Genomic DNA, 18,381 nt, shown 5'->3' on the forward strand with positions numbered 1-18,381 from the left:
ACAGTTTGTATAAAAATAAGTGTTTTATTTATAATATAATCCGCAAAGTGAATTCCGAAACAATAAACAACATTGATTTTTTAATCCAATACACATTATTAAAATACATACTATTTTGGTTTGTACAGTATTTCCATTAAACTACTATCGTATAAAGTTATCTTAGTTTTACCCATCTGTTAATAATAATAATGTTAGTTTGATTATGTAAGAATTTCCGATCTGGACATAAATTACACAATCAATGAAATGAATGTACAAATCTGTGTTTTATTTGATTTTTTTTTTAAATAATTTAATTCTGGATTCGTTTTAATCCCGTCTAGTCTTTACATTAAGCATTAATTAATTAAACATTATAAACCATTTCATAGTTTTTATTCTGCAAACTCAGAACTAAAATACTTATTTTAATATTACTTAAGATGAAAGTTTAACTTGCTCTAAGTAAATTAAGTAAGCAGAAACATACTTGTATAAGAAAATTTTAAAGTTCGCAACCATGATATGGTATGAATTAATATTTTATTTTTATTTTTCCTTATCGGCCCATTTTATACCCATCAAATATTTTCGCTCATAATAAATATATTAACTTTATTTTAATAGAATCCGGGTTGAGTGATATCGTTTATGTATTACCTATTATCACATCATTTATCTTGGAAGGAAATTGATGGATCAATTGGAAAATTACTAGACTGTCGTCAGCTTAGAGGATTTTGCCATATGCATAATTATGTACTAACACTTTAAGATCATCAGATTATGTGTGTCTATAAAATATTGAATGTGTGGTCATGTTTGCTGTTTTTTTTACGTATTTGCGGATGTATAAACTCCAAATTTACAATATTCGTCGTGATATAAAAAAAGACCGTGATTGTTTAAAATTATATAAAAAAGTATTTGCTCAAAAAAAGTTGTATGGTGTAGTATTATTATTTTGACTGATTAATCAAATCAATAAAAATGTAAAAATATATGGAGTTAATTAAATTTAATTTATTTTTTACAAAAATGTTAGTTGCGTTAGTGTATAACCACGTATTTTCAATCCACCGATTTCGCTGGTAAAAACAGTAAAAATGAGTAACCACAATGTAAATGCTTTAATTTTTTAAATATAAATAAAAATAAATGTAGTTTTTAGGACAATGTAAATAAAAAAGTAAGTTTTTGCATAAACCACCTTTCGCCAGAATACTTTTTAGTTTTAACATAACAATTTAATGTTCATAATTCCTTTGATGCAGCTTCTACGTAATGGAAAGCCAAGCTCGCGAACTTTTACGATTTTGTTCATTGAAATCTCGGCGGACGTACGTCGGTTTCATTCCGTTGCTAATCATCATTAAGGATTGGAGTTGTAAAATTTGAAATTTCCCTCAGGTTTACGACCTTCCTCCCAGGATGGCATAGAACAGGCCCTCCAGAAAGTGCCTGTCGGCGATTTACTTTGACTTGGTCAAAATGAGGCGGGGTCAAGTGTCTCCGAATCTAATGACGTAAATATGCTGACTTAAAGTGTCACCGCGTCGCGTCATCTTATCAACGAGATTTTATCTTATCATGTTCACCTATAACATCGTCGAAAAATTAATCTACCCATTCTTCTTAACAGGAAAGTAACACTGCTCTTTTTATTTGACAAAAAGGTTTTTGAATAAATCTCTATTCGCAGAGATTTTTTTGAGCGTCCGTTATTTTCTCCCTGTTAATAACTATAGAAGTTGTTATAACTTACATAGTTGTAGTCTCCGGAATTATTTTTTTTGCATTTAAAATCTTGTACAAAAAAATAACAAAAAACATTTAGTATCATAAACATAATAAATATTGTTTAATTTTTAATGCGTGAACAATTATTCGGATTTTATTTATATATATATATATATATATATATATATATATATATATATATATATATATATATATATATATATATATATATACATTTATATTTGTATATATATATATATATATATATATATATATATATATATATATATATATATATATATATATATATATATATATATATATATATATATATATATATATATATATTTATATTTATATTTTTTTTTAACATCTCAAAATGTCGTGGGAGTCTTCATCTTTGTTGAGATTTCAAAAGAAAAATATATATTGTAGTTTTGCCCTAACTAAGGGCCAATACGCTATATGACCAGATATGGCTCAGTGGTTGGGGGCAATACGCACGACTAGGTAAAAGGCTTTTCTGGAGGCACGAAATAAAGTATAGGGAAACAAGGGTTATATAAATAATCAACCTCAATACCTAAACCAAATAACATTTTCAAAATTATTTTTCGAATTTAACAATTATAAAATTAATATATTTTAAAATTTTATACTTAATTCACTAAAAAAGTAGGTAAAAGAGGTAGGTAAATTTATGAAGATATTCGTCTCGATTTATGTAGAAACAATATTTTTGTATTATATCTTGTTTTCTTTCACTTTAAAAATGAACCATAGTTTACCATTATGTTATATTTTTAGATATCATAGAAAAAATTGCAACTTTATAGTTTTTTCCACATAAAGTTTATTTGATCTTCAAGCGGGTTTCGTAGTAACCCGGTTGCTGGTCAAATAAAATTTATTTGGAAATGTCTACATAGTTACAATTTTATTATATAATATGCAGTTCCACCAAGAAATTTTCAGTAGAAAATATAAATATTAGATACAACATTTCCAGAGTGTCCAAATACTTGTTCGCAAAATCTGGATTATCTCCAATTGCAGGAGTTATTTTCATATATTTTTTTTTATCTCACCAATAGATGTCTCTAGTTAAAAAATAAATGTTAGATATTAATTATATATTTTTTCCAGGTTCCAGAGTTAGTACGATCAATCGGAGCACCAAGAATATTGGCAATGAGGCAGCAAACGCAGTTGCTATGGGAACAGTACTTTTCGTCGATAGAGAAGATTGTGTTCACTACTTTAGAGGTAATTATCTATTTCCTTAAATTCACAACATATTTTGTCCTATCTACGTTCTTACAATACGTCTTCCTCCTTCGTGTTCCAGCAAACATCAAGATGTATTCTTCTTGAATAGATTTATATTATCCACTGACACTTCGTGATGGAATAGCAATTTAATATATTATTAGATTAAAACCAATATTTTTAGCTTTTCCATTTTATTTTTATTTGACCAGCGACCGGGTTTCGTCGTTACCGATATCGTCAGACCAGTCTGATGATGTCGCTAACGACGAAACCCGGTCGCTGGTCACATAAAAATAAAGTGGAAAAGCTAAAAATATTGGTTTTAATCTAATAATATAGTATTCTTCTTGTTTTAAAAGTTCATTGTTTTTTGTTATCCTTTGTACTGGTGATATGTTTCGAATTGCCCCTACAATCAATACTTAACTTCCTATATTTCATATTTATCCAATACACGTTTCCCCACAAACGTAACAGAGCCTTTTTGTTTTGGATTCCTCCAAACACGTTTTCATATCATTACTCGCCTGTCCGAAGGTTCTTAGTCCCTTCTCACGTATAGAAATAACTGCCTAGATGACAACACGAAGCATCGGTGATCAAAGGTTTATTCGTAATGAACCTTCTCACTTCCGTTTTATTATTGTGGCGCATATTATGCGGAAGGAAAATCGTTCAGTCGGCATCAATCCAACACCGTGTCTGGATTTAATCTGCCATCTCGTATGCCGCCTTGATTTAATGTTGATGAGAGGGATGGAAATGATGTATTTTTAACTTACTAACCATCACACCTCTTCCTCGCAGGGGTAGGCAGAGAATAGAACGCCATATCACCCTCTCTTTGCAAAAATTCTTCGCATTTTCCACATTCATGCATCTCCTCATACATACCCGCCGATTATTTCGACTCTCAGCATACCTGATTCAAGTATTTAACATACCCGATTGTGCCAAGTTTTCCTCGGTCTTTCTCTGCTTCGTTTTCCAACTACATTTGACTCATAAATTTATTTAACCGTTCTTTCCTCACTCATACGTTCCACATGTCCAAACCATCTCAACACACCTTTCTTAATTGTATCGATAATGCTTTACTCAGCCTTGCATCTTTTCCTTATTTCACCATTCGAACATCTATCATACATCGTTTCGCCGCACATTCGTTTGAGGGATCGCATTTCGTCTTACAATCATACCGGAATTTTGTATACCAAAAACACCGGAAAGTGTTACAATCTACTTTCCGATGTTTTTTCCAAGAATCGCTTTCCGTATTTTTAATCTTCGTCGACTCCATGTTCGTAACTTTTCCCAGTCTCGCCACTTGATGCTGTTTTATGCTAATAAAGCTTCAAAAACTTAAATTGAAACTTCAAAGCTGTACTTTCTGCAAAGATAATTATTTTAATATTTTTACAACTTAATCTGCACGGAAAACTTTAATGAGAACTGCTTTTCTCCATCCCTTTAAGTAACTCTGTGTTTTTCTTCAGTCATTCTTTCGTCCGTGTAACAACAAATAACATCATAACTTTTTCAATTGTTCATTTTTACATCTCTACAAGGATGAAGAGAAAAATGATAGTGTGGGTATTTACAGGGCTTATGATCTGTTTTATGGACTGGTTAATGATCACTTTACACACGTGCAACATTCTAAATTCTACCCATGATTGAAAACCACACTAATCAAATTTTCACCTAGAAAAAACTCCTAGATATATTGATAAATCTCATGACACAGTATAGTTCACAACAGCCATATATATTTGCCTGAAAAATATTTTATTAAGCACGTTTTCTTTTATTTGTATGCAAGATTCGAACTCCGGATTATTTTTACATACTGGGAAACGCCAAAAAACATTATTTTAAGTAAGAAGCTTATAATTTCACCAGTTAATTTTATTCACAACATTTCGTGTGTGTCGATTTTGAGTGTGTCATTTTGAGAGATGTCAAAATGTTAAAATAACTCCTAAATAGAGAAAACACATTTTTAATAGATTTATATTATCCACTGACACTTCGTGATGGAATTGCATTTTTAATATATTATTAGATTAAAACCAATATTTTTAGCTTTTCCACTTTATTTTTATTTGACCAGCGACCGGGTTTCGTCGTTACCGACCAGTCTGATGATGTCGGTAACGACGAAACCCGGTCGCTGGTCAAATAAAAATAAAGTGGAAAAGCTAAAAATATTGGTTTTAATCTAATAATATATTAGAGAAAACACAGATTCGTGAACAAGTATTTGGACGCACTGAAAATTTTGTTAATTATTTATTTGTATTCAAAGCAACCTTCGGGCACTAAGTTGTCTCTGACCTAAATTTGTTAATACGCCGAGTATTTTGCGGTCAGTTCAGTTTATTCTCGGCGGACGTCCTTCGTCCCGGGCGTTTGTCAGCGATCCCGGTGACCGCGACCTAGCTGAAGTTTTGCGGACCACTTTTCGTTCCTCGGGGATCACCTAACTTCCGGAACTATGGGACCCACACAGGGAATATGGCTCTAACCAGGATCGAAGGTTTCCAACTTAAACTTCAGTTGGAAGCCCCAACTTCTTAATACATGCTGTTTGTTATACGCGATTTTTAATGTTTAGATCATTTTATCCTACTATATTATTCGTCGTATCGTTTTGTTTTCAGATAACACTATTTAAGTATTAGGCGATAGCTTTATTTTAATATAAAGGTCAAAAGTCGAATAATCGGCGGGTATGTATGAGGACATGCGTGATCGTTGAAGAGGCTAAGAAAGTTTGCAAATACAAAGGTGTAGCATTCTATTCTCTCTGCCTACCCCTTCAGGGAAGCGGGGTGATGGTTAGTTAGTTATGTAATTTCTATTTAAATATAGATGAAATAATATAAGTCAATAAAAAATTCTCTGATATTTAATACATTTTAATAATATGCTATTTTTTGCGTAAATTATTTTTTTTTCAACGTTTCGGCATCCATTACAGGAAAAAGTCTTAAGGGTTTTATTGAAAATATGAATAAATAAATAAATAAAAATAGTTAAGTTCAACTGTGATTTTTAACATATCAATATGTCAATAACGGTTTAACGTCATATGTGTTAAATAAGACAATATTTGAGAAGCTTTAAATAATTATGTTAGGTACTATAATAACAAACCCATAATCAACAAAATGACAATGACTTAAGCCTCCTTCCTGTAGTGTATGTTCATACTAATAAAAAATATAAAAACAATAATAATAATAAGAAACAGTTATTACCTCCTCTTCATCCTTCAATGTCTCAGGACACAACTCTAAAATTTAGATAGTTAAAATGTAACTTTGTTTCAAAATCACTATAAATATTTTATTATAACTTGTAAAAGAGGCAAGCTTGATTAAGGCTCTCAGGAGGCATGCGGAGTACATGGCCAAGCCAACTGAATCGCCTTTTCTTGACGACAATTGTGACCAAAATTTGCTGCGTCCTACGCCTTATCTCTTCATTCCTCACAAAGGCATCAGGTTCACGCCGCCCAGGACGACCACTGCTGACAATTCGTCGGCAGTTCTTGTCAGAACTTCGGGACGCGGATCTGTCTTGGGAGGATGCAAGGGAGCTGGCAGCCGACAGAAAAGCCTGGAGACAGTTTGTGGACTCCATATGCTCCACCTAGGGAGCGGATATGGTTTATTTTTATAACTTAATTATAATGTCTACCAGTTTCGAAGCTAACCGCTTCTTTATCAAGACTGATTGATGATTTAGATTTAGTTTCACATACGGTGTTTGAGAATGATGTGTAAATGCATCACAAAACACCTGTCAATTTTAAATTGATAATTGCATTACAATAGTATTTATTAGAATTTTTGTGGGATCTGAATAACGTTTTTCAACTACGCTTTTTTATATATTTTTTGGTAATATATAAATAAAATATCTCATCGAAATCATTTCGATACCAAATATTGAAACTTCTTTCTTTCATATACTTATTCCATATAATATTTCTTGCTGCAGTCGATGTTTCAGACAGACTGTGTTGAAGTGTTCTAGTGATAGATGGCATTTATTGCTTCTCTTTTCATGCCATTTCTGCTATGAGGGTAGTTTTGTAAAGAGCACTCACTAGATAACACACTTCTGTTGAGGATTCATTCTGTAAAAGTATAAGTATACATGAAAGACAGAAAAATATATAAATGTTGCCACAACTCGACATTTTATTGCTAAATAGCATGGTCGGTGTCGTATCAGCAAATATTTTTTCAAACGTTAAAACCGGAATATATATTTTTTAATAATGTGAAATATTTGTGTTTTTATTATTTGCAAAAATACTTCAATTTCATACGATTTCTGTGAGCCTAAGCGGCTCATTGTTAGAAATAGATATCAAACTGAAGTAGAGTGGGTTCGAACCCAAAAACCAGACTCAAGACCACAACCCGACATATTTTGATAAATTATTCCTTGTTTATTTGTTTTTGTTTGGTCGATATTTTAATTTAAAAGTAAAGATAAAACGTTATTTCAATAATTATAGTGGAACACTTTTCTTATCATTTTCGTTGACTTTGTTTATTACAAAATTGTTTAGTAAAATCACCTACTTTGAACTACATTATTAAAATGATAATAAAAAGTTATCATAAGTATAAACTACTTGTAGGTGCACTATAATGTATCAAATGTGTTTCCTGAAAAATAGCGATTTGTCACTCACTATATACTTTTTAGTGGGAACATATGATTTTTTTTTTCTCTTCTTCTATGAATTGTTTAAAGAAAGAAAAAGTGTATTAAAAAAGAACTATTTTATAGGTAAATGTCTGAGCATTCTCAAAAACTTAATTGAAATTCATATCGACAATGTTATGTTTATATAACACATAGTTATTGCGCGTCTGTACACATACGCTCAGCAAAGAATCACTAAAGCTTATATTCGAGTTGCGTTAAAGGAAATAACCTTGCAAATGGCTTTATATTCTTCACGAGGAATAACCGGAAAAGGGAAGATAGTTGGGGCGTACCGATTTGTTATGCCAAACCGGTAACTCGGTCTCACTAAACCTTGGCTAAAATCAAACCGGTTACGCCCGAAGACAGTATTGTTCGAAAAACAATATTATCGAAATAAGGCAGGGGCGAAAAGTGGGGAAAATAGAATAGAAAATAGAAAATATGGGAAAGAACTTCAGATGTGGTAGTGAGCTTTTATGGCTGCCCCCAGCGGCTTTATTGCGATATGAAGAAAATATCTTAAGAAAAAAAGATTTTATCAATATGAATCAGGTGTGTATGGAAAAGACAAAGACGTTAATAAAAGGAGACTTCCATTTTTAGTGTATCACCCTCTTCAATTTTGTAGACCAATAATTATATGGCAATGGAATATTTTATTTTTTAAAGGCATATCTACGTCTTCTTTGGGGCATTTCGCTTTTATTAAAGATAATATTTTACCAGTTTTGTGACAATGCTTTTTTTGTTATAAAAAAATACTCAATGATTTATTTCAAGCGTCAATTCTAAATCGGTAAGAGTAAAAATATTATTATAGAATTTAGGCACGTTAAATTCATTTAAATGACTTTTTTTTTTACTTTGTCAGTACACAATTTTACGTATTCAATTACTTTCCTCTGGTAATTCGTTTTTTTTTTAAATTCTCCAGATATTTCAAGTAAATTTAAGCAGATAATAGAAAATAGAAATATTTTGCTGAGAATATTGGTCAAGATTTTATCTCTAGTGCCTTTTTCGAACTGTCAACCACTGGCTCAATTATTATTCAAGTAATCTACTATCTGGGATATAACGGCAATTTATATGTACATTTGAATAACATTTTTTTTATTGAAAACAAAAGAAAAATAATGATTTAAATATCGAGGTTTTTTCTGTCAACCGGTGTCGGCCAGATGTCGACAAAAACTCATTGAAACAGTTCCGGCGCCAGTTCAATATGATGAATTTGTCATATTTTTAGGTTAGTGGCAGTAAAATATACGTACGTGTATATACACCCCGGTACTTGAATTTTATAGTAATAACCGGGGCATATTTTTATTGCTTACAGAATATTTATTCGTGTGATTTATGAATTTCGTATGAAAAATGTAAGCAACCACAAGAAAAATGGAAATAAAACAAGAAAATACTTTGAAAAGTAATACAATCGTTTTTATCATATGAAATAAAATTGATTGCGCTTGAAACGAAGATAAACAGGAAATAAAGTTTTCTGCTCCCTAAGAAATTGTGCCCAACTTCACCGAATCTAACACAACCCTTCACTTTCTGCTCTCCGGGTTGAGTTTTTAGTGGAATCTATTTTTTATTGCGTAAGAAACTTCTAGGATGTGTTTCGTAAAAGTTTCATTAATATCCGCCTAAGAAATTCATTCGTAAAATAATGGGAACACATGGTTCGCGCGTAATTTGATATTCGCGCGTTCTCCACACTTTGTTCTTCTTTCCGTGTACTTTCTTATGTATCCAATTCTAATCGTTTCTAGAATCAGTTTCTTCCCGTAGATTTATTATTCAGCCGTTACTCAAACAATCCGGAAAATTGTTCTTTTTTTTCATAAACTTTTCCAATAAATTTCGTATTCACGGTTTGAGACCGACATTAATACGAAATTCGGTTTCAATATTTCGTTTAAAATAAAATGTTACGAAAATAATATTTCACTTTTAACTGATATAATGACTCCTTTTTCATGATTTACTCTTACTGTCATTATTGTGAACAGTAGTATATACCTCCGTAACAGTAGTATCTGTATCCGTAGTGTAATGGTCAGCACGCTCGGCTGACGTTCTGAGGGTCCCGGGTTCGAATCCCAAGGGGGGTCAAATAAATATAAGTGAGTTTTTCACTCCAATATTTATTCAATACTACCCTGGACTAGTACCTGAAGCGGAGGGCTGATCACCTTCCCTTCATGTGTTAACGATCAAGATAACACTGCGTTTATATGATGCAGTGCCTTATGCACCATTAGGGTGCTGATAAGGGTTTGAAGAAGTATATACCTTCATATAATGTAATATATGTGTATTTAATTTTTGTACATAGAAATTTTATAAACATGAAAGTAAGTGGTACAGTATTGAAAGTACATGAATAAAAAGACATATTTAGAGTAATTTTAAAAATACGTTAGACCTCTCCAGGCGCCTTCATCACCTGTAGGTACTTTATTACATTTCATATATATATAATGCTATATAAACAACAAGTATTTACAAATATGAAACTATCGACATTTTCTTATACTTCCTTCTTGATATAATATATTTTCTGGTTCTAAAAGGTAGGTAGAGTACCTAATCTTACTAGGCACCTTTAACAAAAATCTTTTCTAAACTTTTCTCTTTTGTCATTATTTGAAATTGGAACTCTTTTTCTATTATGATGGAAACGCTGTAATTTAACTACTGTCATCTTGTCGCGATTGACTTGTCAGAAAATGGCGCTCATTTGTGTTCCCAACTCGTAGGTAGGGGTGGTTTGGGAATTGGGAATTGGCCCCTTTTCGTCGGAGGCTTCCAACTTTTTAATTTACAAGTACATTCATGACGTTCTTACGTTTTCAGGTTTGTGATTTTTGCTTGTTTTTAATCCTTACTGACAACAACACAGCCCTCGTACTGTAAAATATTAGTATATACTTGGAAATACCTTTCTCGGTTGGTATAAATATTTTTTTTTTACGTTTTACCATTATATTTTCATTATTATATATTTGTATAATATAAATCCGGAAAATTACTTAGGCTACGACTCTACCCAAATTTAATTGGATATTTAAAATAAACAAATATATTTGTGAGAAAGTAATAACGGATTCCTGTGTCACCTATTGAAAAAAATTGTATTTTGGGAAATGTTTTTTTTTTCAGTTGCAATTTAAAGTTATTTTTAACCAGTTTTTATTTGTTTATTTACACGATTTTGTCTCCAAAAAAATTGGACAGAGGTACCCAAAATATTTTAGGACAGAAAATTTTGTTCATTGATTACATACTTTACTTTTGTAATTCGTAACATTTAAGAAAAATGCCGTTGTTTTTTTTGAGGGGAAATTGTTTCGAGAGCGAATAATGATTGATTGATTGATTTTGAATGTAAGCGAGCATCTGGCTTTCATTTTTTATTCAGAGTATACTATAGTACATGTATGCATATTTTTATCAAAAATGATTGAAAAAAAGCTGAATAATATAAAAGCTGATAAAAAAGCTTCTTGTCCTTTTAACCCTTATCCACACCCAATACTGTGTTTTCTCGATCGTTACTTATATGAAGGCAAGGTGATCACTTTTGCGCTTCAGGAACCAGTCTAGGGTGATATTAAATTAATATCATAGCGCTAAAATAGTGCAATTGAATAAAAGTGATTTTTTACACTCAGGGCTTATTTTGTCAAACTTTTAAAAAGTAAAAAAATCTTTTCATCCGAGTGAAAAATGAGGACACTGAAAGCTGCCCCACCGCATTCCCAGATCTGATACAGAAGCATCTAAGCTTCCTGGCATACCTTCTCTTGCAAAGCAATTTTTTCATCAACTAAGTTGCGAAATTTATTGAAAATATGAAAGAAAATTGTATAAAAAATGAGGACACAGAAAAATAATCATACTTGATTATTTTCCCCGCAAGAGTTAATAACTTCATTATGTTGAATGTCGTGGAAGGTGGAAGCACACACGCCGCCCTGTCATGCCCAAACGGCGTCAGCACGTGTTCATCACGTGAACAAAGAAGGTAAAATTATATTGAAATATAAAAATACACAATAAGCAGTATGGAACCGTTGCGTGACGCGACACAATCTCCTTGGGTGAGGAAAAATCCCCCGCAAGATATTCTATTAGGGGAAAAATAAAACAAGTTGCAGAATAAGGTTGACGCGTTCATAAAACGTTGTTTATTATATTATTACCTTAAGATACTGAATTGATTCTTTACCTACTTTGTCCGCACTATTATGAGAAACGACACCTGAGAATTGGCCAATGTTTTGTAGGAACTTCTAAAGGAACTTTTTTTCCTTATTGAAAGCAATTTCTATTACAATTTTATATTTTTAACACTTCATCTTCAATCTTAAAAACCCTTTTCCGTACTCGATGGTGCATAGGGCTTCATAATATAAACGCAGTGTTATTTTGATCGTTAATACGTGAAGGGAAGGTGATGAGTCCTACGCTTCAGGCACCAGTCCAGGGTAATATTGAATAAATATTGGAGTGAAAAATCACCTGGTATAAATATTTATCTATATCTAACACTACATCATTCATTTAAAAAAATTAACAACTCAAACGCTTTTTAAAAATATATTTACTAACAGGGGTAAGCAGAGAGAAAAGAATTCCTCACCAATATGTCTTTGCAAACAATCTTCGCCTCTTCCACATTCATGCATCTCCTCATGTTTGCCTGCAGATTATTCTGACTCCTGACCTGACCTTTTAAAATTATATCAAATACTTGATCGATACATTTTTCAGTCTTAATTCAATTTCAATGATTTTAATTTATATTCATCATTTAGATTTTTATTGTTCTCTTGTAAAATTTTAGGATTTAGGAAAAAATAATCCTGTCACACTGATTTTTCAGATTTTCAAAAAAATACTATTTTATTCGGTACTTTTTATTTCATTTCAACAAAATAATATTTTACATGCACGATATTTCCAATAAGTGATTTGAATCACAGTCTCTTTTATGGAGAGGCACAGCGAATCGAAATATAATAGTTCTCCATATGTATAAATGATTCAAATGTATTATGTTATAAATAAAAATGTAAGTATATTAAATAAATAAATAAAAATCACACAATTTTGAAACATTGATATTTAAGATGATTGCCATACAAACGTAACAAAGAACAAAAAGTGCAGGAAAAAATAAAGTGCGAGCATACAAAGTACGAGTGGGGTAGAAAAAATTCAATTGAAACGTTTGTCGAAAAAATGATAGAAAAGCTTAGAATAAAATTTATAACAAAGTTTTAAAAACACATTTTTAAATACATCAAAGACATGGTATAAAAAAATATGAAATAATATTGAAAATAATCTAAACTTTAGGTTTTTTTAGTATGCTTAGAAGCAAAAACGACACATAAGTAGAAAAGTATAAAAGAATAAAACTAACAATTCTGAATAGAGTTAAACGTACATTTTGTACCAAGATAAAAGTCTATCAAAAGGCGTATGAAAAATAAATAAGTTTAGAACTTTTAATAAAATATAGCCAAATCATTAACGTAAATATTTTTATATGAAAGAACTTTTTAAAGCCTCTAAAGCACTATAGCATCATCGCGATTGGTGATTTTCTTACGTTTTTTTTGTGTTTTATGTGTGTTGTGAATTTTTCACTGAATTTTCCAATCGTTTTATCACATAATTATTCACTTTTACATCCTTTTTTTGTTCTACTTCAAGTAAAAAAATATCGATGTTAGAGAAAAATCATCAAACTTGTTCTTGTAGTCAATTACATTTCCTACAATTTTGTTCATTACCATTTTCAATCAAACGTTCTTCAAGATGGCGGCCAACTCAACAGGGTTTCTAAATAAACTTTCCTCTCTCAACGATTACGAAAGAAAAAGCAATCGTTTTTAATAAATGCAATTTCATTTTGTTTTTACGATATGCAGCGACTGAAATGAATAATGCAAATGCATAGGTTTGTACAGAACGTGTAGTTCAATAAGGCTTGTTAGCTTCATTTAATTTATTGTTCAATATTCTCCACTACGGTTGTTGTATTAAAGATGCCAGGAAAACACACACAGAACACATACACATACAATAGATAATGTAAGCGCTGATGAGATATACGATGAGTTAACGTTAGAAATATGCTATGACATGATGAATTGGATAAGAATAAAACAATTAAGCTGCTTTGACTCCAAAGTTCGTACGTACATGTCGGTGTTTTTTTTTATTATTTTGATTTTGTTGTTTTTGCATTTGTTGCAAATAAGGTAAAAACATAAGAAGATGTCAGGAAAAAGACAGAATATAATGAAAATCAGGAAAACGGATGTTTCTTCAGATCAATAGAAGTGACAGTATAAGTACCTACATAAGTTTAAGGCACGAATTTAACATTTTCCATATTTATGGTTAGTTAAGTTTAAGTTTAACCTTAAGTGTTTCATAATAGCATATTGCCTGTCTCGCAAGCATTAGTACTGCAGCGACCCGTCACTTAGAATTCTCTTTGTTACAAAGCTTTCTTTTGGCACTTTCTGATGACTCGGTGAGAAAACCCTCGAGTAATTCTATTAGCATAGCCTCTTTCGCTAATGCACGGAGTCTCCCGACCCGAGACTTCTAGCTCCTACATTCTAGACGTTGAAGATTATAGACACCCTCTCGCGGAGTAACGAGGTGTTGCTGGACCACTTACTCAGCCTTTCATCATCCTATTTCATCTGTATGTTGTTTATGTATGTTTGTTTGTTAGTGAAAAACGTATGATTTTAAGTATTTATTCTCGAATTACTTTCAACGCCTTTCATCATCCTATTACATCTGTATGTTGTTTATGTATGTTTGTTTGTTAAAAACGTATGATTTCGAGTATTAATCTTCGAATTAATTTCGAAGCCTTTCATCATCCTATTACATCTGTATGTTGTTTATGTATGTTTGTTTGTTAAAAACGTATGATTTTGAGTATTAATCTTCGAATTAATTTCGAACCCTTCATCATCCTATTACGTTGTACGTTGTTTATGTATGTTTGTTTGTTAAAAACGTATGAGTTCGAGTATTAATCTTCGAATTAATTTCGAAGCCTTTTATCATCCTATTACATCTGTATGTTATTTATATAATATGTTTGTTTGTGAAAAACATATGACTTAAGTATTTTTTCTCGAATTCCCGTAAGTCTTGCATTACTTGATTCATTCATCTTTATTATTTATATTTTTATGATCCATACAGTACGCGGTATCGAAATCGCCAAAAAAACTACATACATTTTTTTTCTGCGACACGGTTTAAAATTTAAAATGTTAACTTTTTATTATTATTTTTATTTCAATATGTTACATACGTCACATGTATGTTAAATATTACGTTTAGTAATTTTAGTATTATGTTTAGTAATTTCCATCACTCATTTTGGGACATGGGATTAAGGTTAGCAAGACTGAATATAAAGGCAAGGCAAAATATAAAGCAATAAAAAGTATAGTAAATAGGCATATAAAAAAAGGCAAAAGGTGTGTTTAATGGAAAAAATTGGAAAAAAAACGCAAATATCTTTCCATAATCACTAACACAAGTATTTTTTTAGTTCATTCAATTTAGATGCCTGACTGGGTTGTCCTATTTTATATTTATCAGGCAGCTGGTTAATTTGAGTATAGGCAAAATAAACATTTAGTTTTTTTTAGTGTTAACGCGATATTATCCGATAAATATTTGATTCAGAGCTGCCAATGCCTGTGAAAATCTACGTTTGTGTTCAATCGAAACTTAAATTTTATTTCAATAAAAAATGGTTGGGTCTACTGCTACCTTTATTTTGTTTAAATGTTATTTTCATAAAATTTTATGGCGTCATGAAAAATGGTATTTTATTAATGTGTATTTTATTTTCTGAAAAAGGTCTCATTACTTAATATGGAAGTTTCGACCTTTATTTTATTAATATTTCACGTTTAAAAATGTTTTTAAAAAGTAAAAACTTAGATCAAATAACTATTTTATTACTACGTGTTTCGTTCGCCTGAAAAATATAACAAAGGAATATGAAATTATAATTAAAATGTAACTTTGTTTAAAAATCACTATTTATAGTGACTTTAAAGCCAAGTTATATTTTAATTATAAAATGGAAAATCACAAAGCTAGTGCTTCAAATATAAAATTATTGTAATTATTTATTTCATATTTTTTCAGCTATGAAGACCATATAATAACACCGTATTTTTTTCACCGTTTTCACTTAGCTTACGAATTTATTTTTAAATGAATTCGTATTTATTAATTAATGAATTCGTATGATTTTTAAATGTAACGAAAATAGATGTCATCAATCAAAATGGTATATTTCTTTTATTAAAATATTGCAAATATCAAGTACTTTGAAACCCGATTGACAGTAAAAAAAACTTTACTTTTTTGGATGTTGTTTTATAAATATATCATTCTCATGTATAAACTTAAAAGGTAAATGAAACATGTATGAAAATGTTACCTTGCGATATTTTTTTTAAATAAAAATCGAGCATACGTATACCTTGTATACGGGGGGTGTATTTATATTAAGTCACAATAAAGCAAGTTTAGTGCATTATTTATGTAACATTTTTCTAGCGACCTTAATACAGCCCTGTAGCGACTGTCGCTGTCGCTCAGAAAGGTGATATTACTGGATAATAAAAATGTTTATGTCGAGAGTAACAGGACTCAGGTTTGTGGACGTTTCATTTTTCACTATATTATCCCGCATATTTCATACTGCAACGGAAAAATTCTACGCTGGAAACTAGAAAGTTTTGTATTTCCATTTTCACAGCTTTATCAATCAAATATTATTATTCTTATTAAAAAAAAACTTTCTTTCACTTCACTGTTTTTCTGATATCTGTCGATCATTTCCCGTCAGAACATACAACGGCTTGAATTCCATGCATAAACAAAACCAACCTTATTCTCTTTCCCTACACATATGTGGGTATGCAAGCCGAGATTAACCTACTTGAGTAATCCCTACCTCCGGATTCATAGATCGATTGCTTTCTATTCAGTTTCGGGGCTAGAGGCAAATAAAAAAGAAAGCTAGGAAATATTATGGTTTCAGCATGACAGGACAATTTCATTAGGACCTTTTTTGTTGTTGTCAGATGCCATCATTTATAGGATTTGGGCTTTGAATTCTACTCCTCCATCCCTTGCAGGCACGATTTTGTCCGGCAAAAGATCTATCGTTTAATCGATCCATAATGCAGATCTATTGATATGAAAATAAACATTTATTAACCGCTTTTACTGCCTACCTAAAAACTCCACTCCTAAAACGCATTGGTTAAAAATCGTTAAGATAAAACGAATTGAGGCGGATATGTTTTCAATTAAAAGTTTTAATAATTTGCAAATACATATAAAATATTAAAGGTCGTCATATAAAAGTCGGTACTTTGTACTAATGACTCTTATTACAATTTTCCAAATTGAGGTCTTTGTTAAAACAATCAACCGGCAGAAATAAAGGCCTTTTTAGCCTTTATCTGTACCTTCCATCTTAATACGTACATATGAAATTATTCCATTTTTAAGACATTTTCCGCCGTGTATTTTAACGACACGTTTATAGTTTTTTTTTAACCAAAAAAAACTATGAATTTATGTGCGTTGCGGAAGCAGCTGATGTTAGGGGAGTGACCAAAGCTTTTAGCGTACGGTGGCAATGCTTTTTTGCGTTTTCGAGCCATTCCCAACTAAGCCGAAGAGTTTTTAGTGCCGAACAATGTATTATTTCAACAGATTTTCACACACATATAGAACGAATTTATGTCCACCTTCGTTATGATTTATCGCTATTCTAAAAGGATAAATTGTGAAAACTTTACTGAAGGTTTCTTATTTTTAACGTGTTTTACCTCTCTTTTTTATCATAACAACGAAAATACGAATATGGTGACACATTTAAACTACCATCGCCCGAAAGGGCTATTTGATTAGAAAATCAAATTAGAGCGAGTCAAGTTTATTACTATATTATTGATATTTGGTGTTCATATTGTTCTTCATGAAACTCAAGTGTAATGTATTTAGATACAGTTTGTCAAATAAAAATATATGCTATTTTTATTAAATACCATGTATTTTAACATAAATAAAATGACAGTAATAAAGCTTTAAATAATGGTAAATAGAAACAATTTGTAGTTTTAATCAACACAGTATTTTTTGTACATAAGTAAAATACGCGAATAAGCTTATACGCGTATGCTTATATCGAACACTGAGGAATTTATGGTTTTTAGACGAATGCGTGTTTCAAAATATCTGTCTTTCCAACCTATTTTTTTCAAATTATACATTGAGTACCTAAATAAAATTGTAAAATAGACAGCATTTTCATTAACCTATTTTTTTCTCTCTTTTTTTCTCAAAACACTCATTATCAGTAATCTGAACGGTTTCCAAAACCGAATGATTCCCTAATCAGATAATTATATTTTTTTTTCTAACAAAAATTATTTGTGTTGGAAACAGAAGGGATAATCTAGTGTGGGCCAATCAGAAACTTCTCAGCATTTGCTCATTGCTGGGAGGAAAGTACATAAAACTCCTCAGGAGAAGCCAGATTGTTAAATGTCGTCAACAAAC

The 18,381-nt window shown here is 31.0% G+C and overlaps 1 protein-coding gene across 1 annotated transcript in view; it reads left to right on the forward strand.

The window, feature by feature from the left end:
* Nucleotides 1-18,381, forward strand: part of ttv (exostosin glycosyltransferase 1 ttv) — a 288,324-nt gene that overhangs the window by 224,450 nt on the left and 45,493 nt on the right. Inside the window, exon 3 of the mRNA XM_088263413.1 lies at nucleotides 2,869-2,988. Within this exon, the coding sequence (XP_088119539.1) occupies nucleotides 2,869-2,988 (120 nt within the window). The remainder of the gene's footprint in view (nucleotides 1-2,868; nucleotides 2,989-18,381) is intronic.

This window comes from Brachycentrus maculatus, unplaced genomic scaffold (genome assembly GCF_059751285.1).
Source record: "Brachycentrus maculatus isolate JH-2025_06_01 unplaced genomic scaffold, ASM5975128v1 h1tg000199l, whole genome shotgun sequence".
Lineage (NCBI taxonomy): Eukaryota > Metazoa > Arthropoda > Insecta > Trichoptera > Brachycentridae > Brachycentrus > Brachycentrus maculatus.